Below are 26,857 nucleotides of genomic sequence, written 5' to 3' on the forward strand. Positions count from 1 at the left end.
TATTGTTCTAGGGTCCCTACATTTGGCAGCAACCCTTTCTACTTTCTGTTGCCTAAGTCATTGTGCTAAAGGGTTTTGTGCTCTAGAGTTATAAAAAAATATAGTTGCTTAACAACAGTCTCAACTCATGCATATTATCCAAATATCACCTTATTTTCTCTTTAGCACACTCTTGTTCTGTAAGATTCCCCTTATTCTGCAATACTTGAACCTTTGCCAGCCCCTCTAAGTAATTCTTATTACTTATTAACCATTATCTCTTTCATTTCTACCCTATTTTTAAACTCCATTTTCATTTTATCCAACTCACTAGCTACAACTGCTGAAGATGTTTCTGTCTTCTCTAATAATTCTCGAATACTTTCCACTTACCCATTCCTTAAACTCCAAATATTTTTTATAATTTTTTTCAGAAATCTATGTTCTTTTGTTATGTTTTTCCTTCTAGGTCCCCCGATACATCATCACAATTGCAAGCCATTTTTCAATCCTCTTCTGTAAGTAATATTCTTTGTTGAAAACTTATTTCTCACATAATTTTCTTAAGACATAATAGTTTGTGGTGGAATGTAAGTACACACCAGTGTAATCCTCCTCCCTTGCCAGTATTCCCTTACTATCACAAATTTACCTTTATTGTCTTGTTTCCCTCTTGTATCAGTATTGGAGCCTGTCTAGCAATTAGCATAATTAATCCCATTTGCCATTGTGCCTGATATTCTTCTGAATATCAGTCCTGAAATCCTTTCTTTGTCAAATTCACATGCTTATTTCTCACTTCTTTCAAAATGCATTTCCTGCAGCATTGCTTTTTCCACTCTGCATTTCTTAATGTAGAGAAAAAGGAAAAAGCAATGAATTATACCTGTAAGGCCATTTATTTTCAAACACTCAAAACAATGCACATCTTCAAAAAATTAAGTTTAACCTTCCAGATGAGAACAATTACCCCAAATTGACAAATGCACCCAAAAGCATTACCTAACCTAAATTTAAGGTTACACATGATAAAGTGCATGCTACAGCCTGTATTTATCTTGCACTGATTGATGTCCGTTCTTTTCTATTCCCCTCCCAGAATCATTATCAAATATTCTAGGTGTAAAAATAGATTTTTCAAATCAAAGATTTTATTTTTTTGCAGTTGATATTTTACTAAAAGTAAAAATTTAGATATGTCAATTATATTCAATAAACTATTTGATTTTGTGAATGTATCTGGATTATCTTTTAAAGATAAAATAAACATATTCTCAATTGAAGTAATACACTTTTACCAAATGCATTTAATTTTGATTGGGATAAGAAGCAAATAAAATATTGTGGAATTTGACATCAAACACAGAAGAAATACAAATTGATAATTATATTTGTGTTCAAAATATTTGTAATTTAATAGACAAGTGGAATTGTATATTCCTTACATTTGAAGACAGCCCATTATAACAGTGGTGTTCTTGGTAAAACTATTACACTTTTCTAAAGTACTTCACGCCCATTAAGTATCAAATAAAACTAATATATATATATATATATATATGCATGTGTGTGTATATATACATACATATATATATATATATATATATATATATATATGTGTGTATGGGTCTAGGACTATTGCACGAAGCTGCAATAGTCAAACCCAACATCACAGAACACATTTTAACGAAAGCGATTTTACCAAAAAAGCACTTTCATTAAAATGTGTCAAAAAAGAAAGAAAGAAAAGAAAAAAGCGTTTATGCAGGGGGGATATGCCTCCCTGTGCCCCCCAAACCCCATACTTTAATATTCTTACTCCGAAACTGCACTACAGTGGGGAAAAGGGAATTTTCCTTTCCACACTGTAGTACGGCCTCCACAACAGCATACTTACATGAAAATGCTGCTTCAGTGAACAGCATTTTCACGTAAGTATGGTCAGCCATGAGTGATCTTATGGTTTCTTAAAAAAAAGCCTGGACTCACTTTTATGAATTGTATGAGAACATGAGAGAAGGGAGGTATTACATTTCCTGACATTGAAACTTATTCACAATCGGCAATGTACAAAGTTATTATATAATGGCTGTATGCAAACTGGAAAAGCTTGCAAATAAGTTTATTGAATATAAATATATTTAAATTAGAATCCTATACATTTAAGATTACAAATAATAAGCCTTGGATTGTAGTTGGTAATTATATTCAGTATAAGATATTTCAATTAGTGGGATTAAATATATACATAGTATTCTTAAAACATTTAAAGGTATGTTTCCTAAATAGTCTGATATTAAACATTGGCCTTTTTAATTCATTCATTTTGTACATTTATCGGTTTATTAGGAATTTTGATAAAAGCAAATTGCAGAGGAGGAAAAAATAAATCCTTAAGATGGTATAACTGTTTGGATTCAAACATAAGATCAAATGATGAGAAAGGTGACCTTCAGGACTTGCACACACTTGTATATATTTGGCAAATTTGACTCATTAAATTCTAACCAAGTGAATTTGCAAACTTTTATTGATTATATTTGTAAAGTGGTATATGATTTTATTTATAAGAAATTAGTTTTACCATATTTATATACTAGCAAAATTGAACAGGAAATATTGGAATTATGTTTTTCAAAGAAACTTATATAATCAGTTGCTAAGATATGTTCTGCCTTTGGAAAATTTATACTTGGATAATATTACATAGAGCATTTTTACACCTTAAGGACTAGCAAAAATTGACAAGTCTAATAGTAAAAATTGTTGGAGATGCAGTTTAAATTCTACGGCAAATTAGGTTCATATTTTATATCAATGTTCTCTATATGAATACTTGACCCAAATACAAATCTTTGGACAAGCTTTATGGTATGGCAGTTTTCATATCTATAAAGATTTAGTTTTATATAATGTTCCTTACCCTCCTGTATCAGTAAAATTAATTGCAATCTTCTTTGGTGTTACTTTTCTATTGCCAGGAAAACTATTATTAGGAAATGGTTACAGTCCGCCTTGCCTACTTTTCTGAATTCATTATTTTTTTAAAGATGTTTGTGAAAAAATAGACGGGTTTGATCAGATTGCATTCAAAGTCAAAAGCTCTTAATTTTACATACTGATCTTCCATTCTAGATTTGGTTCAGAAAATTAAGAAGGAATCCTAAGTTTTACCTCATAATCTGTTATTGTATTTCTGATTTAAGAGCAACAAGTTTAATACTATAAATTATACTATTACAGATTTGAACTGTAGAGCATACATTGTGTTTAGTTAAAATGTTTTAGAATGTATTTTTTATAATTAGTTTTCCAGTATTAATGTTTTTGTATTTATTATTTAAAATGTAATGTTTAATTGTTGTCTGACTCTACATTTATTCATATGTAATGATTTTTGTGGAAGCAAATTAAATTTGGTAAAAATGTATCAAAAAGGAAATGTATTTGAATACTGCACAGCGATAATGGAAACCATTATTATGGTTTGTTTTCTATTAATGTATTTGAACTCGTATTGCAACTTAAAATGTTTATAATGTGATGCTAAAAAAAATATTTAAAAAAATTCTTCTTGCCAGTTTGACTGCTTTGAGAAATGGAGCTCAAATTATGGTTGTGTAGTTATTCAATAACTTCCTAAAGTGCATTTTTTGAGTGCCTGTGTTTGTAACAATTCACTTATTTTCTTCTTTCAGAGTTACTGTTGGATATTAACTGTTCCCCATTTTTGTTGGTGGTTCTTTTGTTTCTCTTTTTATATTGGTCTTGCTTTTAGGAACATTATATCTAAGTCTTGGTTCAAAGGGACTTGACTTGTTTTATCTAAAGTGATAGGTCGAAGGGAACATGGATGGAATTTAAAATGGACATATTTCAGGACAGATGCAGGGAAAAAGTGGGTGTTGAATCCTGGGATATGTTGTATGAGGCACAGATATATGTTCATAGGTTCATAGATTAGTGCTAGGCTAACTGCCCATGTAGGCCATTTTAAGCCCAGCTAATTACCCCATATAAGAATCAAAGCCTGCACATTGTGTCTGTAAGGTAAACACCTTAACCATTATATCAACCTCCCGTAATGTTAAGTCATTAAGGTGGTAGGCAGGAGTGTGGGAAAGGTAGTTGCTCAAAGGCTAGCTTGCAGCAGTTAGTTGAGCAGACTCCATAAAGAGTTGTTGTTTTGTTATGTTCATATGTCCAGTTATAAATAAGCACTCATTTTGCTAGGTCTTTCATTGTTGCATATATCATTACTAGTGTTAACTCTTTTTACTAGATCCATAGTCCAGAAGTTGTGAGATCCATTTATATGAGTGTATTCTATAAAGTCTGAAAGAAGATAAAGGATTACTGTCCAAGCAATTTGTATAAATGTACTTTTGTCTGTGGCATATTTTTGCAGTGTCTATTTCATTTAATATTTTTTTTTTATAATTTTAGTTATGTTTGCCTATGAGCAATGCCTTCTGGTCCTTGGACACCATCCTGACATTTGGTATGAAGCTGCTCAGTACCTTGAACAGTCCAGCAAGTTGTTAGCAGAAAAAGGGGTAAGATCATCTGCAGTTCAACAGTCAGTAATGCAAGCAGTGTTTTTTATGTGTTTTTTTTTGTGAAAATGTATATATAAATATAAATGTATACAAATGAATATACTTTGAATGAACCCTTTTCAGCCATAACTCAGATAACGAACAGCACATAAGTGTATGTTTCATCAATAGGTATAATTGTAAGAAAGCACAAGTCATACATATGCAAACAGTTAACTGGTATTGATCTAAGGATAATGTGTATGTAATGTACAGTTACTTGCATTATATTCAAGTATGACTACTGTACATTTTACACTGGTATATGTTAAACTAAACAAAATTGGAAGATGGCAGTATTTTTTCTGTATCTCTGTGTTCTTGCACTGTGTTCCATTGACCAAAAGAACCCCCCCCCCCGCAGCTGCTTTAATGATATGTTTGTTCCTCTGGCAGGATCTTTAAAGGTTGATTTCTTCCTGGAGAGAGGGTCGGGTGAACTGGGAGTGGGATAGTAATATGTACAGATGGACATGGGTTTTGTTCTTAGCGGTACCAGTTTCCCTGTCCATGCCTGCTGCATCCAAGTTGTGTGGAACAGTATGTGATGGGATAAGCTATATAGGTGCCCACCTGTGTGAGCATATTATCAAATGCCCCCTCCATAGACATCTGTGTGTTACTGTCAGTCTCCACTGGTGACTACCACCAAGTTTATGTACACAAAGGCATACACCCCAAAGCTGTCCTACCTGAAGAAGAATGGAGGCTCCATCTCATTTCCCCATCATTCCATCTGGCTCCTCTAAAACCAAAGCCATTACTCAAACCCATTTGACATGCATCCTAGTTAGGGCTCCATCTCTGTACACTACTGAGAAGGATAAGATAACAGTTCTTCAGGTATGATGAAGTCCTGTGGAAGGTTATGGCAAAATACACAACGTCTGCTGCTATGATCTATGCTGTATGTGCTATAGCTAGTTTAGGTACAACACTTGGATGATATTTTGTGGCAAAGTCGAAATGTAGAATATATTTGCTGTGTGGATCAGTGAGATTTGAGACCTACCTTTAGGGCATTAAGAAGCAGCTGCATTTGGCTTTTTCTTTCAGGAATATTTTATTTTACTTACCTTTTGTTGACTAAGTTTTTCCCATTAGACCAGTAACCTATTTTCAGGGGGAAGACCTGAAGTAATAGTCATATCTCAAATAGAGGTATGAAAATATTTTAATAGCTTACAAATTATAATGTAAAATTGTATATTTTGTTGTATTATGCCTCTTTTTTGAATTGCTGAAACATTATGATTAATGTGTTCTGGTAATGCTATTTTTCAGGACATGAACAATGCTAAGTTGTTTAGTGATGAAGCAGCAAACATTTATGAGAGAGCCATCAGCACATTATTGAAGAAAAATATGCTTCTGTATTTTGCCTACGCTGACTATGAAGAGGTAAGATATTTTATGGTAGGTGATGGGGAAGCCCGATATGTAATTCTAAGATTTTGTATTGTTTTATCTAGTTACATAGGTACTGATGTGCTTTATATAGACATTGATTAGGAAACTGCCAGTGAATTTAGTATACCTATTAGAAAGTTAACTTTGTGTTCCTAGAAAAATGCTCCTCAGTTTGCTCTGCTAGGATTTGTTTTTTTCTGTTACTTCCATTTAGTTCTATGTACTCCTGCACCTGTGGTCTGAGGTCATACACAAAACATATGGAATGTCAAGGTTTTTAACCATAGTATCCTGAATGTATGTCAGGATTCTCCACAAGTATTGGAATACAGCAACAATGATCAGTAGGACAGCTACTGTTTTGTTGAGTTCCTAAAAAACCTGTAGTATGTTCTTTTGCAAACATGCAACAGGCGCATCAGATAGTGTTCAACATGACCGCTTTTCATATGGTATTGTATGGGGGCTACAGTCTTCTGCTCAGATGTCCCTCTCTTGGCAGTTTCATCAAAAGAAAGGCTTATGGGTATGAGAGGTTCTTCCTCATTTGTTTACGACTGGATTTGGTAAGCAGAGATTGTTTTCCAGCTTGCAAGTTTTTCCTCAGTGTCTCATGTGTTGGAGCAGTTGTTTCAGTTATATATTTAAGGACTCAAAGATGATCCGTTTGTTCTCCAGTAAAGTCATTTTCATGGATACCTTTACCACTTTGTTTACTTTTTTCCATCTGTGTGAATGAAACTGTGATCCACAGTTGCTGTTATGGACAATATGTGGCAGTCTAGCTAAACATGCCACATGTATATTTTACTTTGGTGTAGACCTTATTTACGCTATGTGAGAGTTGATTATCAAGGGAGATCATGAGTCAGGCAACCACCAGGATTTTGTAACTTCTGGCAACTGATGTACAAGCTTACTTGTGTTAAGGGTCTGCTGTGCTACTGTCCATCATTCTGCCATGTATACTTCACACAGGCCACCCACCACCTCAGTGGCATCTGCATATTACAACTTGACAGAGACAAGGGTGTGTCTGCAGCCTTTATTCTGCATGCTGGACTCTTGTTTTATCTCTGAGGTCTTTGTTGCAACAGATCAAACCACCCCCCGCCCCACCAAGATGAGGAAGTTAGTTTCAACCCTCCTTGATAGTTTATCCAGTGCCTAAACTGCTGATCAAGCCCACATTGTTTAGATTATAGTCATAGCTTCAAATGTATATGCCATGGAGCTGTGACCATTCCTGTAAACGTTTTACCAAACTTCATTTTACACGAAAGACTGCAAAGGATCAATATGCCAAAGGGATTTAGTATAAAAATGTTAACCAAGCTGCAGTTTGGAGAAGCAAAAAGGCTGCTCAACATGCCAGTGGAATAAACCTTATACTTTAGGTAAAACCACCGACTGAACTTGTGATTTTGGGAAAGCAAAGAAATAGAATAAACATGCTAAAGAATCTTGATTAGGATGTGGACAAACCAGTTGAAATTGTGTTGGAAGACTGCAAGGGAGATAATGTAGGAGGACGTCTCACCCTCTTTAAAAGAGAACAGAGGAGACCAAAGCATCAGAATTTACGCCCTAGTTCAGTCAGTAGGGAGAAACTGTGAGCCACATATGACGACTAGATGTGGCCGTACACTCAACAAAGGATTTCTGTAACTGTGCCCTTCCATGTAAGAAGGGAAAATAAAATAGTGGATTTTTATTGTGGAAGAAAAAGGAGATAAAATATTGATAGGATAATATAAGCAAAATGTTAATTGGAGTGCACTGGCTGCAACTAAACCTAAAATCAGTTCATTATTTTTGTTGAGTGTAACTGCAAATGAGCAGTCTTTTACTTGGCTCTCTCAAAAAAAAAAGCTGGAAAGAGCATCTCCTGTCTGGAAATGAGCAGCCATTTTTACAGAATATTATATCCATAAAGTAGCAGAAAGTATCCTAAGAACTAAGCAACACAAAAATGGAGAAAGGAGATTCTGCCGATAGGGATGACTGCAATTAGGGATATAGACAATAGGGGGCTGGAATTTTTTGGAGAAAACTGGCAAAGGATCCAAGGTATTGGGAGGAGATAACTAGAGAGGGAAAGGTAACAAAATGGCACGAGCCCGAGAATTTATCTGGACTGCAGGTTAGAGATTGTCTTCCCCTATCAAGGATTGATATCGGAGTATACGCAAAGAGAAAGAAATAGGGGGGGTACTAATTGAAAGAGACAGAGTTTTTAGTAGAATCTAGAACAGAATCTGCCATTAAAAAAGGATTAATTAGTAGAGCGTATAAAATATTGCATAACTATAAGACTCAATCAGAGGAAGTTAGAAAGGATTGGGAAGAGAGATTTGATAATCAATTCACAAAGAAACAGTAGGAGTATATATGTATGTCTCCCAAATATACAGCAAAATCTAGAAGATTTAGGGTTTTTGCTTGGAAATGTTTACATAAATATTTTTATACCCCAAGTAGACTAAAGAGAAGTTTTCCACAGGTAGACAGCAAATGTTGGAGGTGTGACAGAGAAGAAAGAGGTACTTGGGAACATATTTTCTAGGAGTGTGGTGGGTTGGCAGACTTTAAGGATTCCCTGCGAGATGCACTGTCAGAGATGCTGGGTGGGCGGATTGGTGTGACGCGGAAGATGATTTTTCTGAGCTATGATACAGAATCGGAGTTGCCTAGACATGGTAAGGCTTTGCTGTGTCTAATTATGGTGGGTGCCAAAAAAGCAATTACAAGAAAATGAAAATCAAAATCTAAACCAGCTATATTAGAAGTAATGAATATAGTAACGGAGATAAAACAACTGGAATGGAGATGTTTAGAAAATGGTAGGAGCAAACTACATAGGAAAAAATGGGAATTGTTGGAATGATACATACAGGGGAGGAATGAGGTTTAAAAAAAGGCAGGACTTAAATGGGCTGTGTAATGTTTGAAAATGATTGGGTAGATTATAAGTGATGTATAATGTTTGTAACTGGGAGTATGTCAGTATGGTTTGTGATGTAAAATGCTTGCAACTTGGATTGTGTCGATGTGGTTCGTTTTCATTTATATGAATGTATATAGGTTTCTTGTTTAAAAAAGGGGCAGGAACTGAATAATTTATGTAATGTTGCTTAGGTTATATAATGTATAGCAATATAGGTGAAGTATAATGTTTGTTGTTAATTTAATACGGTTTGATTTACTTTTGATTAAATGTAAATTTCCCTATTTCACAAGTGATAATTCAGTAAAGGTGTTAAAAAAAATGAGCAGCCATTTAGGAACAAGGGTTCACTGCCAAAAGGTTTCACCTTATCTGTATGTTATAAAGCTGGACCATTTAAAAGTTCTAGAATTCAAGAGAATGGACTGAGACATAATTGAATTATGGCTCCAGGACACTGGTATGAATGTGATGTAGAACATTATCATCATGGGAACATTAAACTGTGGTGTGAAAGAAGGAGTGGATCAAAAAAGGAAGGGAAAAAATCTGATCCTCAAAGTGGCATCATAGGTTAGGGCTAGGGAATTACATATGGAAGAAGGTAGAGAACACCAGTTGAAAACAGAGGAAAGAAAGAGAAGCAGTCAGAAGAGCAAAGGCCCAAACTGAGGAAATAGTCATCTAGTTCAAATAAGGAAGGAAAGACAAAAAAAAGAAAATTGAATACAAGAAAAATGGAATGGGAATAAGCAGAAAAATATGTTGAAAAATAAGGGCTGCTAAATGAATAGCACAACTAAGAATTCATGAAGAAAGTGTGCGTTATTGAATCCATCATGTAGAATTCCACAGAATAAGGGTTTAGTGTTCATCATCTTGTCCACTGTTGTAGTAGTAATAACATTTTAGGACTTCTGCTAGAGGATAGTTATTAATGACCTTACTCTTTGAATTGAGGACACTCTCCCACTGCAGCCCCAAGGGGACACTGCCTTCAACCTCAGAAATCAGGATAGGGGCATTGGAACCAGACAGCCATGAGTAAGAGGACTGTGGACAGAATGACAAGGATATTGTCTTGGGAGATTATGTTGTCTGAATACATGATGGTCTGCTGAGGGGCAACATCAGTGGCCACTGTCCAGTATGTGGACATGAGGGTCAGGGGTTGAAAGCACCTCACCAGACCCAATGCGTAGGGAGGTCTTTGGCTTCAAACTGAATGTTGTCCTCCCTTGCATCTTTCCCAGATGTGAGCTTCTGTTTTCTCTTTGTTTTATGGGGTACCATTGGTAGACTTAACTAATGCCCTAGCAACATTGGTTAAGATGCCCAGCCTGCTTTGGTTCAGACAGTACTGGAGAATCATTGCTGTTCACTTAATGATCTTTCTGAAGCACACACAGTGCGTACCATTAGAGACATTGTGCTTTGGTCCAAAAAGATGAAATACCAGTTGTGGAAGGTTTTTTTTTTTTTTTTTATTAATGTGGGATCTGTTTCCAACAAAGCATGCAGCTTGAATATGGCCGCCTCCTCAAAGCATCAGTATCAGAAACCAGTTCTGCACACATTCAAACAATAACAAATAAAAGTTGTAGATTTTTTACTTGGGGGTTCCCTAAGAATAAACACCACTTTAAAGTACTGAGAAATGTAAAATGACTCCCCAGTTCAAAACTGGGTTAACTTTCTCTTAGGATCCCAAATATTCAAACTCTAGATCAACCAGACTTTCTGTCCCTTAGCAGCTAAAGTAATTAGACAACCATCCTGTTACTGCTTCAAACCCACCCCCTAAACTCAACTCCAGTGTACAGCTCACTGCTTTTCCATACTAGATCCAAAACTCTGGGAAGGCATTCCCTCGCAAATAAATTTAGTACTCAACTAAAGGCTCACTTTCTGTCATCAGCCTATTATCATTATTCTCCTCCAACCTTGTCACTTAACCTGAGCTGTGTTACTCTTTCTCCTGTAAATAATATTTACTGTCCCACAGGTGGCCTGTTCTTTTCTACCAGCCTACACTTTTCATTAGCATCATTTTTGTAACTTCTACTTCTGTCTACTCACAGATGCTAACATCCACCACTCCAGTCAAATATCCTATGTTTGTGTCTTTTGGCTTTTCCCAGTTAGGGGTCGCCACAGCGGAACTTTGGTCCGCTAATGATTGGCAGTAGATTTTTACTTACTGGCTTGCCGGGCCTAACACACAACCTTCAACAAAGGAACGTCCATTCACGCATGTCGCTACACAGAAGACGCTCTAACTGAGAATCAAACGGGCAACGTCTAACTGTGAGGCGATAACGCTACCGCAGCACCACCACCGCAGTATCCCAGTCAAATATCCTATAATTCCCATTTAGACACCACACACAACTGTAAATATTGAACAGACACCTACTTTGTAAACAAGGTTTGTCTTTGTATATTGTAATTGTATATACATTTTTTAACGTATTTTACACATGAAAATTTTCATTATACTCTGTCTTTCACAGAACGTAATTCTGACTTTCTCTGTTTTCCTGCATTGAGACTGAAATTAGTCACCTGTCATCAGTGCTCTACCTCAGTAAACAAATTTCAAGTAAAACAAGAAAAGTACAGATGGTGCCGTTAGACATCTTTCTTATACTACTGATGTGCTTAACATCAGGTGGAGGGTGCCCACCCAGCCAGAAAGAAGAGGGATGCCAAGCTCTAGAAGTCAGACCAGGCATTGGGCTTTATGAGACAGAAGTTGCAGGAAGTTATTAATGCAACAGTGAACATATCTGAACATCTAAAACTGTAGTAAGTTTATACAGCAGTACACTTTCCATTTATTCACTACCACAACAGTACTTTTCTTCATTCTTTTCAAGAAACCTAAAGGGCACAAGACATTAGGCCCAATAATTCACTCCAAGAATAAAATTTGAAGGGGCAGTGGCTAGTGTTAATACTAGTATCTTTCTACTGAAGGCAAGAAGGCAGACATGATTTCCCTTTATAATAGTGATAGCAGAATTGTGCCTAAAACCTGTCATCCTGTTTATTAGACACTCAGATGTAGGACAGATGTATAGAATACCCAAAAATCACTGCGGCACAGAATTGTAGATAGCATGCAACTCCAAATGGGTTGATAATTCAAACTATAATAAGGATATATATAATTTTGGTGTTCTGAACATGCCTTATTTTGACATTAGCAAAGAAAATGACAAAAATTTCAGCTGATTTTAATGAAAAAGTGGTGCAAGTAAATGGCACATTTTCCTGTTACCCTTTAATGTATTTATATTTTACTTACAGCAAGTTTTTTTTTCTCTTGGAAAAATAGCATTTACCTTCAAGCTGACTTTCTTTTCACTTTTTACCTCTGCTGTGAAAAACAAAATGGCCAGGTTATCTTGTGTCTTACTATTGCACAAGTCTTTTGAAGAAAATGGGATCCTTCCTTGTCATCTACCCAGTAAGGATATGGAGGCTGAATTATGTGACCAGTGTGGGTTGTCTTTAGTCTTTATCTGTCTTATTTAATGGACCTTATAAGACAGAGTAGTGGCATGTTTGGATAAAATTGTCAGTCCTTCAGCAGAGGTTCAGCATGAGGTCTCCAGTGCCTGTTTTTGCTGGATTGCAGCTCTTGAAGAAAATCTTAAGCATAATTGGGAGAGTTTTAAACACTCTGCCAGGTGATTCAGTCTAAGCTTATACTATTGTAGTAAGAAGTCAGAAATGTTTCCCAAGAGTTCATTAAAGATCGCAGAAGCACAGTTTTATGAATTGCAGTTAATTGAATATGTGCTGGCACGTTTAATGCCAGTATGCTTTGATCTTAGGCTGCTGGGGTGGGGAGTAAAAGTTCTCTGGTTATATTATATGTAGAATTAAGATATTTTCTCTTATTTTTACATGGGCAAATGGATTAATGCCCTTGTCTTAAGCTATAAACAAATGTTTTGTAAGCAAGTAGGCTTGAAAAATAAGACATGAATATGAAAGCTATGAAAATGCTAAATTTCGTACATCTGCAAAAATATCTTATTTTTGTCCATTAGCAAATGTTTATTGGGATTTAATAGGTCTGCAGCTGTACATTCAGTTCTGAGTGAAATTTGCAATAATTCATTGCTGACTACTTTTACATGGAGGCAAGCCGCCTGAATGCAGAAGCATTTAATCTTCTGTGTTCTGAGCATTCTTTGATGAGGGAAATGCAACATTTATAGGTACGGTGGCAAGCAGTTCAGTGAAAAAAAAAGTTTGAAATTAAGTGAAGTGAATAAGAGGCAGCAGCCTCCATAGCAACTTTAATACTTTAATGCATTTAATAGAACAGTATACCATTTAGTTTTATTTAAGGATAATCTGTGCACTTTTTTCCTAGAGCTATAATTTATTTTTTTCTGAAAGCATATAAGCTACTATTCATATCTGGGAGGAGAATATAGATAAAGAGCAGACAGCAATGAATATAAGTGGGAACACAGGCTATAGCATGGCCAATCTTAATTTTAGGTTAGGTAATGTCTGTGGATGCAGCTGTCAGTTTGGGGCAGTTTTTATTTGGAGGGTTAAACTTCATTTTTTGAAGATGTACATAGTTTTGTGTGTTCGTTCTAAGTTAAAAGGGGATTGAGGTGTTCTGAAAATGTTTATTTTTTGTTTGAGGGTTTTCATTAAAGCAAAAATTCCTGAAAAAATGTACATAGTTTCAAAGGGAGATGAGAAGAATCAGCTGTATAAAAGATCAGCCTGCCAAACAATAGTGTGTGCATGTAATATGAAAGTTGGTAACAAACATTCAAAAAAACTGTCCTGTATAATACGTGGGAATGATAGCGTTTTGTCGTAGCACCTATGCTATTCATATTATCTTGGAACATTGCCTTAATGGTATAGACAAAAAGGAAAGGCATTGAAGTGTATTAGTAAATACAATGTGCAAATAGCAATACTGTAGCAGACACATTTGGAAATAAATGAAGATTTGACATTGTCAAAGAAAGGATTTCAGGATGGGTATTAAGCAGAATGTCAGGGATAAATGAAAAGGGGAGTAATTATATTAATTGCTAGAGGAGCTTCACTAGTGATAGGAGAGGAAGAAAAGACAATGGTAGATTTGTGGTAGTAAGGGAGGGCTATTGGCAAGGGAGGAGGATTATGCTGTCATGTGTTTGCATTCCACAAAAAAATGCTATTGTGGAGCTTAAGAAAATGTTGGGAAAATAATCAGCTTTCTGCAGGGAATATTACTTATAGGTGAGGACTGGAACTTGATATGCAATTGTGAGGATGTATCATGTGGGTCTAGAAGGTAAAATATAATAAAGTCGGGCAGTTTCTGAAAAAAATATGAAAATATTTGATATTGGAAGATGTGAATTCAGGAGGAAGAGCTTTGAATTTGCATATTATTCCCCAAGATACAATAACAGGGCTAGACTAGGTAGAAATTGCATTTAGTAGAAGCATGTGCATTTAATTGAAAGTTTCAACACACATCCAATAACTATTTCAGATCATGCACTGTTAAAAACTAAGATAAAAACGCAGGGTAATGAAATAAAAATGAGACATTGGCGCTTTCCCACCTACCTGTTAAAAGCAGAGAAATTTAAGTCATGGGTAGTGGAAGTTATTCAAAAGTTATTAAGGAAGATAGAAATATCTTTAGAAGTTATAGCTAGTGAGTCAATAAAATGAAAATTGAGTTTTAAAATAGGGTAGAAATAAAAGAGAGAGATATATGGCTAAGAAGTAATAGGAATTATGTAGTGTCTGACAAGGGTTAAAGTATTACAGAATAAGGGAAATCTCATAGAACAAGATAAGGCACAAATGCAGTGTGCTAAAAATAATATAAGGGAGTATCTGGATAATATGCATCAGTTTAGAAAGGTTGTTAGTAAATAACTTTTTTGGTGGTAATACCAGAGAGCCAAAACTTTTAGCACAATGAACTGGGCAACAAACAGAAGAAAGGGTTTTCACCAAGTTGGGGAGCATGTAATAAAAAAAATAACCTGAAATATTTCAGAAATTTTGTGAAAATTTGTATAAAGCATATGAATGTGGAAATCAAGAAAGTGCACAAATGGAAATATTTATGGAAGACTTAGTTTTGCCAAGATAGAGGTAGATGAGGCTCAACTAGTAAAAGTTAAGATAGAAGGAGATGAGATAAAAATGGTAAAGTATAATCAGTCTATAGGAGATGAGATAAAAATGGTGAAGTATAATCAGTCTTCAGGAAAGTGTCCAGGAACTGATGGTAATCCTGTTGAAGCATGGAAGTTAGGAGGGAAGAAAGTGATAAAGATCTGGAAGATTTGTTTAACAGAATCTTAAAAGGAGGGGAATTGCTATTGTCTTTAAAGAAAGCTATGGTGGCTCTGTTACCTAAAGATGGTAAAGACCCATTTCACCCAGCTTCTTATAGACCCATTTCACTTTTAAACATAATTATAAAGTGTTTATCTACACCAGCTAAAAGAATCAATGTGGTTTTGTGGAGGGGATGCAAACATCTGACAATATTCATAAGAACAATCATTGTCCAAAGGGAAGCAGAATCTAAGAAGATACCACTGCTGTTGGCGAGTCCTGATGCAGAGGAAGCATTCAACAGAGTAAGCTGAGATTTTTTTGAGTAGGACGATGGAAGCATATTAATTCCCTGGTAAAATAAGGTTAATTAGGATATATGAAGGATTGGAGGCAAGAATTAAAGTGAGAGGGTTCCTCTGATAAATTGTTTTTGAAAAGTGGGACCAGGCTGAGCTGTCCTTTCTCCTTTATTTGTTTTATATTTAGAGCCATTAGCAAATACAATAAGGGACTCAGAAATTGAAGTATATAGTTGGTGTGGTAATCAAGAAAAGAGAGCTTAATTTGCAGATGGATATTATTTTGTAAATGCATAAATGGCCATGTCAGTGTTGCAGAACATTTTGAGACTGTTTCAAGTCTTTTCAGGATATAAAGTTAAGATAAAACAAAGGCTATAGCCATAATTTATACATGAATTGGTTCAGCAAAACCCATATTTATGGGGACCCAATAAGATAAAGTACTTAGGAGTATGGATTAAAAAAGGTTCTGTTGCGGCATTTATGGATATGTGGGAAGAGGCTAAGCAAAAAATAATGCAATGTCTTGTTTATGTATATGGGTAGTAAGATACAAGCACTGAAAATGTTTTTAGTCCCTTTAGTTTTATATACAGTTCAAGCATATTTTGATCGACCAGGAGAGAAGTTGTGGGCAACAATTAATAAATAGTTGAAGGAATTTATCTGGGAGGGGAAGAGGACATGAGTTAAGTGGGATAAGCTGATCCTTCCAACTTAGAGCTACACAGTTAAGGCTCATGTACATAACACAAGCAGAATGTTATAATTCAGAAAGGAAGTGGATGATGATGAAGCAGGGACAAGTTCTAGAAATAGTGTGGGATTTTGGATTTTGTTTCTGAAAGAGGAGAACAGCAACCAGCTACAGGATATATTCATAAAATATTCTAAGAAATAAGCCAACACAGGAATGGAGGATAATTTTGCCAGTAAGGATGAATTCAAGTATGTGTATAAAAGTAAGCAAGCAAAAGATGCAATTTACTGTAGAAATGTGACAAAGAAACTAGGGTATTGAGAACAAGTAACTAGAGAGAAAAGGGTAACGGAGTAAGATGAGGCCAAGAAAACACTTGGACTGCAGGCTAGAGACTGCCTTCCCTACCAGGGATTTATATCAGAGTATATGGAAAGAGAAAGGGGTGGTGGAGTCTTAAGTGAAATACCACCTCTGGTAGAGTTTTTAGTTGAGTCTAGAACAGAAGTTGCTGTTTAAAAAGGGATACGTAGTAGGACATAAAAATTAGTACATGTTAAATATAAGAATCCATGAGAGGATGTTAGAAAGTATTTGGAAGACTGCAAAAGCAATTTACAAGAGAATAATGGGAGAACATATAAATATATATATATATATATATATATATATATATATATATTTGCTTGGAAGTGTTTGCATACATATTTTAAACCCAATGCAGAGTTTAAAGAATTATTCCTCAGATAGATAACAAATGTTGGAGGTGTGACAGAGAATAAGGAGGTGACTGGGAACATATGTTTTGGGAGTGCAATGAATTGGCAGTTTTTAAAGTACTTTGCCAGAAATAGTTGGTAAGCAAATGACTTTAACTTGGGAAATTATTCTTTTGAGCTGGGTTACAGGATCTGAATTACCTCTACACAGTGAGGCCTTATTAAATATAATTATGTTGGTTGCCAAGAAAACAGTTGTTAGAAGATAGAAACGAGTCTAAGCCAAGTGTATTTGAAATAGTGAATATTATAAAAGAGAGAAAAGAACTAGAAGTCCTGATTGATCTTTAGAAAAGGGAAGGAGCAAATTATACAGAAATTATGGGAATAGTACATGCAGAATAATTTGCAGCAGGAGGTGTAAGAGAAGGCAAGTAATGTAATGCTAGACTGATGATAGCTACAAAGAAAAAAAAAGATGTATTATATGATACATGTAAATAGAAACAATGTTAATATGGTTTGTTTTGTTTTCTGGTAATGTATGTTTCCCTATGTCTTAAGTGATTATTGAATAAAGGGTTTAAAAAAAAAGATCTGATATTATTTTCATTCATTCTTCAATGAATGGGGTTTGGATCCGACTTGGCCACTTGAGCTCCTCCCTTGCCCATAATGCCGCTGATCAGTGAATTGCCTCAGATCTCATTTGCCACTCTTCAAGCTCGGACAGGATTGTGACTTCCTGAGCTTGGGGAATTAATGTGTTGTGAGTTTAATTTGAAAACTATAAATTCTTTATTATCCTTGCTTCTTTATACTGTCTCCCTTACCTTCCTTTTTGATTTTCTTTACTATCATAAGGTAAATTTTAAACTTTATAACCCTTCCTTTTTCTACCTCTTTTGAGGTATTCTTTGACTATCATAGTTGGTAGACTTTTGCTTCTTTCTACCTCTTTTGAGTGAATCTTGTAGTTACCATAGTTTGTGTTCCTTCCTTAAAAAAAGAAAAAAAACTTTTGAATTCTGTAAATTATTTTTTGTTGTGGTTGTTGATATCTCCAACTTTTCTGTTTCCAGTATGACTGATAACCCTGCCAGATTTAAAAAGTGCACTTCCTGTGGGCATAAGATCCCATGCTCTGATGCCCACAGGGAGTGCGTGTATTGTTTGGGGCCAGCACATCTGGACACCTCCTGCTGTATTTGTGTGGCCTTTAATGTCAGGGTGTTAAGTGACCGTAGGGAAAAATTAATCCTCAAAGGATTTCTTCCAGCTTCAGCTCCTTCTTTTGGTTCATCTTCAAATCTAAAGAGGCTAAAGTGTATAGGAAATACTGTTCTTCCAAGTTACCTCAATTAGTGCCTTCCTCAAAGCCTCCTTTGAAGGTACCCCAGACCTCAGATCCGAAAGCTTTGGATCCGATACCTGTAGGTAATAAGTCTCCTTGGCTTGTTCCCCGAGATTTTCCCCAGAGACGGGTATTTCCTACTTTAAAGTCTCCATTCCTCCAAGAGACCCCAAAAAAGTCAAGGCCAACATCCACTTTCTCTTCTATTAGGTCCTCCCGAAGTCTTTTGAGTCAGAGGTGGATAGGATGATGAGGAAGTTCATCAGAACACACATTCAGATGAGGGTTCTGCTGGCTCCCTCTGGATCTGTGAGTCTTTAAACCTGCCTTCCAGCCTGTACATGCTCCTTTTCTGATCCGACCCACAGTTTCCGAGTCCTTGGATCTGAGGTCCCCAAGAGTTGAACCATTGGAGCCGAATGTCCTAGCATCCTCGACTCTGACGACTTCCCTGACCCAATTGGCTCTGACCGTATTGCAGCATGATGGCTGTTGGAGTCGAAGCATCAGCACCAGATCTAAGGGGTTGACTTCAAATCCAAAGTTTACAAAGCCATTGTTTTCTGTTGAACCTTTGGCACTAGATAGCTCAGCTCTGCCGCCCCCTTTGGATGTGAGGGTTCAGGAGTTACGGGGGCATTCTGATCCAAGGGCCTCCACTCTGGTGGGATTGCCTTCAGCATCTTCTGGGCCCACAACTTTTGAGGTGGTGGAGAGGGTATTGTCTTTACCTAGCTGGCCTTCTACTCTTGCTTTTTTGGATCTGTGCCCCCAACCTCCATTGGATCCTGTGTCTGAATTCTCTCATTCTACACCTCGGGGACAGCCAGCCTAGATGAGCTTCCAAGTAGTTTCCACTAGGGAAATTCCCATCTCTTCTGGCACTTCCCCAGAGCACCCCACTGAAGAGGTCCCTTGGAAGAGACTGTGCAAAATTAGGTACCTGGATTCCCCAAAGGAATCCCTCACAGAAGACACTGATTTTGATGAAAGGGAAGGGTCCCCTAGATTTTCCCCTGAAGATGTCTTATTCGGGCACAACTTAAAGAGCCTTTGCCAACAAGGTGGTTGGTCTGCCCATCCCCGTTCTCAGGAGGAATCAGTTTCTTGAAAGCCTTCTACTCTGGACCATCTACATCTTGGGTTTACCCCACCTGCAGATGAGCTTGTTAGATCTGATCTCCCGCAGAGCATGGAAGGAACTGGACTCCATAGAACCAATCCCTAAGCATCCTGGCAAGATCCTTAGTGCCCCATTAAGCAGGTTACTTTGGACAAAGGGTGTTCCTGTAGATGCAGTGGTCGTTGTGGCAGATGCTAAAAAGGAGTTGGCTGCGCACAGCTCCTCTGTCCACCCCTGTAACTGGGAGTCTGGGGTGTTGGACACATTTGGTAAGCAAGTGTATGCATCAGAGACCTTTGTTTACATTGCTGACTTATTTGGTGCATTTCATGAGGTTACAGAGGACTTAATCAAGGAATTATCTAACTCGCCCCCCCCCGGGTCCATATCTGCAGAGCAGCAGAAATCTTTTTCTTCATGACTGCCCAACCTGCAATCCATTACTATGTGTCCATGAGGTTAATCTCACACATAGCTGAAGGTTTCTCACAAACTGCTGGTTCAGGCATAGCCATTAGGAGACATGCCTGGATACAGTTGTGCGATTTCACAAAGCCCTTTAAGGTGTCATTCATCAATGCTTCCTTTGATGGATCTTCCCTGTTTGGACCAACAATTAAAGAAATGCTGTCCCGCAGTGAGAAGGATGGAAAGACCCTTTCTGCTATGGGAATCTGTTTTTCTACCCCGCAAAGAACATTTTCCAGGAATCAGAGGGGTGGTAAGAAAGCATGGTTCAGAAAATCCCAGGGGCCTTTCCAGGAATCACAGGTAGATTTATCCCCCAGAGGCAGAAGGGAGAATTAACTATAATGGGAGACACCACCCTTGTGGCAGAGTGAGTCCTCAGAATCAAGGTTCTCAGGATTCTTTCTTGAACAGGCATTTTCAGCTCTCCTGAAAGGTTACCTGACTGTCCCTCTCTGGAGGTAGCCAGAGTTGCTTATCCTTGCACCCAAAAGCCTGGGCAGCCATCACACAAGATTCTTGGGTACAAAGGATCATATCCAGAGGACATTTCATTTCTTTTTCCAACTTTCTGCACAGAAGTGAAAAATTCTCCCCAATGTTCCACCCAGTCAGTGGGAACAAGCAGCCATAGTTGCTGAACACGAGAGTCATCCAAGAGAATCCCCCCAGACCAGAGAGGATCCAGAATTTACCCAACTTTCTTTTTAGTGCCAAAGAAAACAGGGGACCTGAGATCCATTTTGGATGTCAGTTGCTTGAACTAATTTATGAAGAATTCCAAGTTCCGGAATGTCGCAGTTCAGTCCATTCTGCCTCTCCTTCAGAAGGACGACTGGATGTGCCTCTCTAGATCTTCAGGATGCATACTATCATATAAAAAATGGACAGATGCTCCTGAAGATATTTACACTTGTGGCTGAGAGCCATTCATTATCAGTTCAGAGCAATGCCCTTTGGTCTCACCACAGCCCCCAGGGTGTTCAAATGCATGGCAGTGGTAACAGCTCACCTAAGAATGTGTGTATTCAGTGTGTTTCCATATTTAGATAAATGGCTCCTAACTGCGCCACACAGGCATCTTCTGGAGCACCCCAGAAATTACCTACTACTTCAATCTCAATCTCTGGAAATTGTAACAATTCTGGTAAAGTCCCAACCTCAACCAGTTCAAGCCTTGAGGTTTATATGGGCTTGTCTGGACACAGTCAGTTACTTATTTTTTTCTGCCTCAAAATAGAATTGTTACTCAGAAATCGCATGTCAGTCAAATTCTGTTTCATCCCTCACACCCACTGAGATTAATGCTCAAAGCCCTAGGATCTATGGCTGCTGCAATAACTTTACTTCCTACTGCTCATCTTCATATGAAAATTCTTCAATGGACTCTAGCAGTGCAATGATCGACAATCTCTACGACTTCCAGTAAAATTCTCAGGTTTGCAGAAAATCTCTACTGTGGTGTATACACTCTGAAGAGATTCATCAAGGCCCCCCCCCATTTTGTCCTTCCTCCCCCGAAAGACACAAACATGGACTCCCAGGTAGGGTGGGGGACATTACTTGGGATGGACAGTTCAAGGCATGTGGTCCCAAGATGTGACCACATTTCATATAAATGTTTTAGAGATGAGAACGGTGCTTAGTGTTGCAAGCCCTCCAGAGCTCTCTTCCACTAGGGACTATTGCAATTTAGATGGACAACATATCAGTAGTCTGGTATATCAACAAACAGGGGAACCAGATCTTACCTCCTATGCCGAGAAGCAATGCGAGTTTGGCAATGGGCGATCTCCTCCAACCGCTTTCTATTAGCAACTCACATACCAGGGAAATCTAATATTTTAGAGGACAAGCTCACGAGTGGTCTCTCAATTAATCAGTGGAAAAGATGCTTTTCCACAAATGGGCTCAACAGTGCTGCAGCTGATTCACCTCTCCCCAAAACAACATATGCAGTAGGTTCTTTACCCTAATTCCCCTTCAGGTACAGTTACCAAGAGATGCTGTACTCCACATTTGGCCCTCCGGTCTCCTTTATGTTTACTCTCCTGTACCCCTAATACCCAAGTTTTTCAGAAAGCCAGTTTGTTGAAGAGCAAAGTAGTCCTCATTGCCTCCTCCTGCCCTTGGCAAGTGTGTTTTCCCTTCCTATGGTCTCGACTGGTGTATCCTTCATGGACACTGGACTCCATTCCAGATCTTCAGTCACACCTGTCAGGGATGATTCATCTGGACATTGCAGGCCTGAAGTTGACTCCATGGTTTCTCCAATTCCTATGATGGTTTTCCTTCCCAGTTCGCCTTGTGGGTGTATCAAAGAGACTTGGATCCCTTTACTACTCCAATCCCAACTGTTTTAGATTTGCTTGCCTCTATTTTTCATACAGAGACAAGTTTCTATACTATTAAAGTACAATTATCAGCCATATTTAACTTTCACATTGGCAGTAAATCTTCTCCTTTAGCTTCAGCTAAGCTGTGCAAGACCTTCCTAAACGGTGCATTTTTGCTTAGACCTTCAGTTAGAGATCACACTTCACCTTGGGATGTGACTTTTGTTTTACAATCTTTAGTACATCCTCCATTTGAACCCTCAGCCATAGTAGACCTTAAGTGTTTATCTTGGAAAATTGTCTTTTGGGTGGTGATTACTTCAGCTAGATGAGTTGCAGAACTCCAAGCACTCTCTTCTGAACTACTGTGTCTGATTTTTCACAAGGATAGGGTTACCCTGCACTTACTAATCCTTTCTAACTAAAGTGGCCTCTTAATGAAACATCAAGTCATTAAACTTCCAGTTTTCTTTCCAAAATTTGAGAATAAAGCAGAATATACCTTTCATCTCCTAGATGTTCATAGAAAATTTTTCTTTTACCTACATAGTATGAAAAAGTTTAGAAAAACATATCAGTTGCTTGTTTTCTAACACCAAGATGGGAAAAACAGTTTCAAAGACTACTTTAGCAAAATGGATAACAGATTGTATTTCTTGTGTTTATTCCTTGAAAAAGCCTAACCTTACCAAAAAAGCTGAAGGCACATGCAACCAGGTAAATGGCTACGTCAGCCGCTTTTTGGGATAGAGCTTCCATTGATATTTGTGCAGCTGCCACTTGGCCTAATTCTCATATCTTTGTTTCTCATTACAAACTGCACATCATTTCTAGAAGTAGAGCACACCAGTGGCACCATATAACATATAAGAGTGGAACAGCCTTAACAGTGTACAGGAAATATGCACTGCTGCCTTAACTAATAGCCAGTAACTGTCACACTCAAATAAGCTTTACCCTGACCAGCTACAGAGGAGTACAGCTGCAATCATTGATTACCCAAGATCATAATACTCAAGTTGCCTGACTGTTAATTCCTCCTCCCTGGGATCTCAACTTTGTTCTTGAAAAATTGACTTTATTTTCTTTTGAACCAGCCTTTCAGGCTGATTTAAAAGTCTTTTTCACATTGGTTACTGCTACACTAGCCTTAGGCATATGGGTTATAGCCTGCCAAGGATAGACAGGCAACTTCCAAAGCTTCAGGGAACCTTCCATGTGTCCAAACTATCAGGCAGCTCAAGCTGAGCTGACTAAAAGACATCTTTAGGCTTCAAGCCGTTCAGACCTTTACTGCTGCTGAAGAGTATGCTCCTCTAAGGCTTTCAAGGATTGATGATCAACTTGGTGCTATTCCTTTGCTGGGCAGATAAATTCTCTTTGAGGAAAAAAATTCAACTTTCTGAATATAGTTGTGTTTTATCACCTTCCTCTTCAGGAAAGTTATTTTAAAGCTAGGAGTTTTGTGTTTTAACAGACTGCCATGAGACTGCATCACACCTTTAAATGTGAGTGCTCTTTTTTTCCTACCAGTTTAAAAGTTGTGTAAAAAACTAAACCATTTTTTCAGTGGAGAAATTGTGTTTATTTTACTTTTGGGGTGCTCCAAAAGTGTTTTAACTTTCTTTATACTATGTTTTTCTGTGAACAGAGTGACTTTTAAAGACTTATGTTTTTTACTGGCATTTGCTGTTCATCTTCCATGGGAAAGATGCAGAGATTTTGGCTTGACCATGGAACAAACTACTGGTCCCATGGCTAGTACTTCCAGCTACAAAAAGAAAAAGTTAAGCAAACAGACTTTGCCACCACAGCGCAGGTGATTGACTCTCCTGTGGCTATTTGTTGTACCTCACATCACTCATCTTTTTACTCTGGATCCCTCTGGTGTAGTATTTACAGCCACTGTGGACTAGCGGTTAGCCACATTCTCTGCAGCTGTTTAGGTCCCCTCAGTTTGCAAGGTAACAGCCAGTGTTGTTCCTGGGAGAGAGACAGGGAAGGCTTTCCTTTTGACAGGCTGTGTCCATCCCTGGGGAATCTGCTGCTGCCATTAGTAACACAGTTGTCCCCATTTTTTCCTACCAAAAATAAACAGAAAACTAAGCATGTGTATACTCCTCAAATTTCCTCAGACGAGTAATTTACTGGGTCTAGCCTATGGTTTAAGTTAGGCTATTGATCCTCATTGTAAAGTAGTTTCTGGTAAAAGAAAGAGAATACCTCTTTTCCTGAAGAGATTCAAGATTCTGAATCTAAACAGGAAGATGAGGGAATAGATGGAGATTTTTCCTAAGAGTTCTCATTCAGTGTCAGAGGAGAGTTCAGTTTCTGATTCTTCCTACTGTGGTTTTGTGTTCTTCGTGTTCTCTGAGACTGTTGCTAGAATGTGCCGATGTTTTCACTGGGAGACCACTGTAGTTATTATAGAAGGAATTTCTAGAACTTACATCTGTTCCTCCTATTCTGTCTACTTTACAGTGTGTGTGTGTGTGTGTGTGTGTGTGTGTGTGTGTGTGTGTGTGTGTGTATGTGTGTATGTGTGTTATTGCCTCCAATTTTCCTGTTAGCCAACATGCTGCCCATAAAAAGGCAGATAGTATGTATAAAGTTCTTCAGTTTTTAATGTTTTATACACTATTCCCAAGCCTGACCCAGCAGCTATAGCTTTAGCTGATCACACAGCTTCTAAACAGTTAATTACATTTACAATCTTACTCTTTCTGATAAGAATAGGACATTATTGATAAGTACAGGAAAAGGTGTATACTTCTGCAACTTTGATTTTCAGAATTTTGAATTGACAGGCTCATATGTTTAATTGTGAAAGTATGAGGGGTGATTTATCTGCAGTTTCTTCTTGTATGGAAAACTCTTCTTTAAATAATGTAGTTTCTTCTATTGCACAACTCAGTACTTCTTGTTTACAGTGTGTGCATGACTCTCTTGAAACTTGTACCAGGGCTGTGTCACTGGTAATGTTTTGAGGAAGTTTGCATGGCTGCATTCTCAGAAACTCGCAGATGTTAAAATGAGATTTTAAATTCCCCTTTGGATAGAGATTTACTTTTTTGCCCCTCTGCTGAAGAGGTAATGAAAAAGTGTTACGAAAGGGATAAGTTGACAAAGGGAATTTGTAGATTTTTCATTCTTTTTCATAATTGCTAAATGATTCTGTAACTCCTCATCTATTGTTGGCAAAAGGTAGAATAATCAGTCTCAACAAAATACAGGTAAACAGATACTTGAGAAGAAATGGCAAGGTGGTTCCAAATAGATACCTTGGCCCTCCCAAAACCAAGGGCAGTCCATTAAGGCTGAATGACTATTCAAGAGACCTAGTGACCCCCTCCCACTCTTGCCCCTTTTTTTCTTCCAGAAAAGGTCTGAATCTCCATTTATCTCTCTGGCATCAAATAGTTTCAGATAGAAGGGTTCTGAAGATCATTCATCAGGGTTACAGGTGGCAGAGGGAGGAAACTGTGTGGTGCAGTGGTTAGCATTTTTGCCTCACAGCAAGAGGTTCTCTGGTTCGATTCTCATCTAGGGTGCCTTCTGTGCGGAGACTGCATGTCCTCCCTGCATTCGAGTAAGTTTCCTGCACATGCTCCAGTTTCCTCCCACATTCCAAAAGATGCGTCTGGAGCATTTTTCCCCAGACCTTCACTGAAAATGGGATCTGCTGCAGTCAGAATTTCCTGGTAAATAAATGTTAAATAAATTAATTAAATTCCTCCTTTCCAGGGGGTCACTCAATACCTTCCAGATCATACTCTTTTGTTTACACTATTTCGTCATCATATTCTGTCCCAAGGAGTGATAGAGCCAGTTCCTCCTCTTTCCCAAATGGGAAAGGGTTTTTATTCAAGGATGTTGGTGCCAAAGAAAGAAAATACTTGGAGACCAGTTCCAGATTTTTTTTTCCCCTAAACCTGATGTTCATCGTGCATACAGCTGCAGTCATTACAGATGGGTTATCCTGCCGTCAGGCGGGCCTTGGTCGGCCGAATTCCAAAGTCTAGGTCCGGCGTCTGTTGTCATCACTTCTTCCCTGACGTCAGTGTGGCAGGGGTATAAAAGAGGCAGCCGAAGCCATTTTCTTCAGTCTTTCTTGCCACGCGGTGCCCGAAGCAGAAGCAGTTCGCAAGTGCCGGTCGGCCAGCTCCTGAGATTTACGAACGTATTTCAGCCGAAGTCTTCTTGAAAGCTAAGTACCCCATTGGGGAAACTTTGCTTGCCTCAGACCGATGTCAGACAAAGTTAATAATTGTATTTCATGTGGGAAGCAAATACCGCATAAGGATTTCCACTCTTACTGTATACCTTGCTTAGGCCCAGACCACAACGTCTCGGCCTGCCGTTTTTGTGCTAGATTCAACAAACGCACTATTAAGCGTCGGGCGGAGTTCACCCATCACGTTTTTGGCAAAAAATTTTATTATATTAGGTCGTTGGATACTCCGACTCCAGTTTTGAGCAAAAAACGCAAAGATAAGGACCGTCATACGAGGTCCGCACCACCTACTGATACCACGCTAAGGCCGACTACCGGTTCTCCGGTACTCAGCGAGGCGCCCACGCAGCC

The 26,857-nt window shown here is 37.9% G+C and overlaps 1 protein-coding gene across 1 annotated transcript in view; it reads left to right on the plus strand.

Annotated features, from left to right (window-relative positions):
• Positions 1-26,857, plus strand: part of CSTF3 (cleavage stimulation factor subunit 3) — a 1,368,849-nt gene that overhangs the window by 1,051,963 nt on the left and 290,029 nt on the right. Inside the window, exons 11-12 of the mRNA XM_044059129.1 lie at positions 4,426-4,535; positions 5,862-5,978. Coding sequence (XP_043915064.1) covers positions 4,426-4,535; positions 5,862-5,978 — 227 coding nt within the window. The remainder of the gene's footprint in view (positions 1-4,425; positions 4,536-5,861; positions 5,979-26,857) is intronic.

This window comes from Protopterus annectens, chromosome 17.part0 (genome assembly GCF_019279795.1).
Source record: "Protopterus annectens isolate FY-2018-M chromosome 17.part0, PAN1.0, whole genome shotgun sequence".
Taxonomy (NCBI): domain Eukaryota; kingdom Metazoa; phylum Chordata; order Ceratodontiformes; family Protopteridae; genus Protopterus; species Protopterus annectens.